Source organism: Microtus oregoni, unplaced genomic scaffold (genome assembly GCF_018167655.1).
Source record: "Microtus oregoni isolate MIOR12 unplaced genomic scaffold, Mior012 000002F_ref0000024, whole genome shotgun sequence".
Lineage (NCBI taxonomy): Eukaryota > Metazoa > Chordata > Mammalia > Rodentia > Cricetidae > Microtus > Microtus oregoni.
In genome coordinates, this window is record NW_024543061.1 from 24,674,377 (window position 1) to 24,675,651 (window position 1,275).

The window sequence follows — 1,275 nt, forward strand, 5'->3', positions numbered from 1 at the left end:
CTCCATCTGCAGACAGTGACCTAATGTGTGCATGGGCTCCATCTGCAGACAGTGACCTAATGGGTGCATGGGCTCCATCTGCAGACAGTGACCTAATGGGTGCATGGGCTCCATCTGCAGACAGTGACCTAAAGGGTGCATGGGCTCCATCTGCAGACAGTGACCTAATGGGTGCATGGGCTCCATCTGCAGCACTGGGCTTGTTTATGTACCCGAAGCTGCAGACAGTGACCTAATGGGTGCATGGGCTCCATCTGCAGCACTGGGCTTGTTTATGTACCCGGAGCTGCAGAAGGCTTCTGTAGGGTGAGAAGGATGGAGTCAGGTGTTGCTGGACAGATATTCTCCCAGTGTTTGTGTCTGCTTCCTGTCTGGTGACAGCAGAAAGATACACCCTTGAAGAGGGCCTAAATGGGTCTTGGGAGGTTGGGAGGCAGAAGGTCAGGGGACTTACATGTTTTTTTCCTGTTCAGGCTTCAGGGAAAGTGCCAGGCAGGTATACCTGTCTCTCCCAGATGCCGAGACTTGAGACCCAGAAATCTCCCATGGCTCCTTCTCATATTCGCCAGTACCAGGACAGTGACTATAAACGTGTCCTGGATTTGTTCATAAGCGGCATGGAGGAGCACATACCCGCCACCTTCCGCCACCTGCTGACACTGCCCCGGACCCTCCTGCTATTACTTGGGGTGCCGCTTGCCGTGGTCCTGGTGTCTGGCTCCTGGCTGCTAGCTGCTATGAGCATCTTGTTTGTGCTCCTTCTCATGCAGCTCCTTGCCAGACGTCCCTGGAAGGAGTATGTGGCCAAGTGTTTGCACACAGACATGGCTGACATCACTAAGTCCTACATGAATGCCCGTGGCTCTTTCTGGGTAGCTGAGTCTGGGGGAGATGTGGTGGGCATCGTGGGCTGTCTACCAGTCAAGGATCCCCCATTAGGGAGGAAGCAGCTGGAGCTCTTTCATCTGTCTGTGTCCTCACAGCACCGTGGACAGGGGATAGCGAAAGCACTGGTTAGAACTGTCCTCCAGTTTGCACGGGGCCAGGGTTACAGTGATGTTGTTCTTGGGACCAGTGTCTTGCAGCGAAGCGCTATGGTCCTCTACCTGAGTATGGGCTTCAGGAGAACAGATCGGTACTTCTTGAGTATATACTGGAGGTTAGTAGATAACCCTACATTTCAATTAACATATTCCCTCCCTTCTGCCTAGTAAGTGGGAATGAGACCTTAGCTCCTGTGCAGCAAACAGGCCCTGCTTCATGTTCCAGGAACCA

The 1,275-nt window shown here is 53.3% G+C and overlaps 1 protein-coding gene across 1 annotated transcript; it reads left to right on the top strand.

Moving 5' to 3' along the window:
* Positions 1-476: 476 nt before the first annotated feature.
* On the top strand, positions 477-1,275 carry LOC121441537 (probable N-acetyltransferase CML1). The gene has a single exon (XM_041642771.1). It carries the CDS (start codon positions 516-518, stop codon positions 1,209-1,211), a length of 696 nt encoding a protein of 231 aa, XP_041498705.1. The 5' UTR covers positions 477-515; the 3' UTR covers positions 1,212-1,275.

Coding starts and splice junctions, on each gene's coding strand:
- LOC121441537 (XM_041642771.1), top strand. CDS start 516: ATGCCGAGACTTGAGACCCAGAAATCTCCCATGGCTCCTTCTCATATT.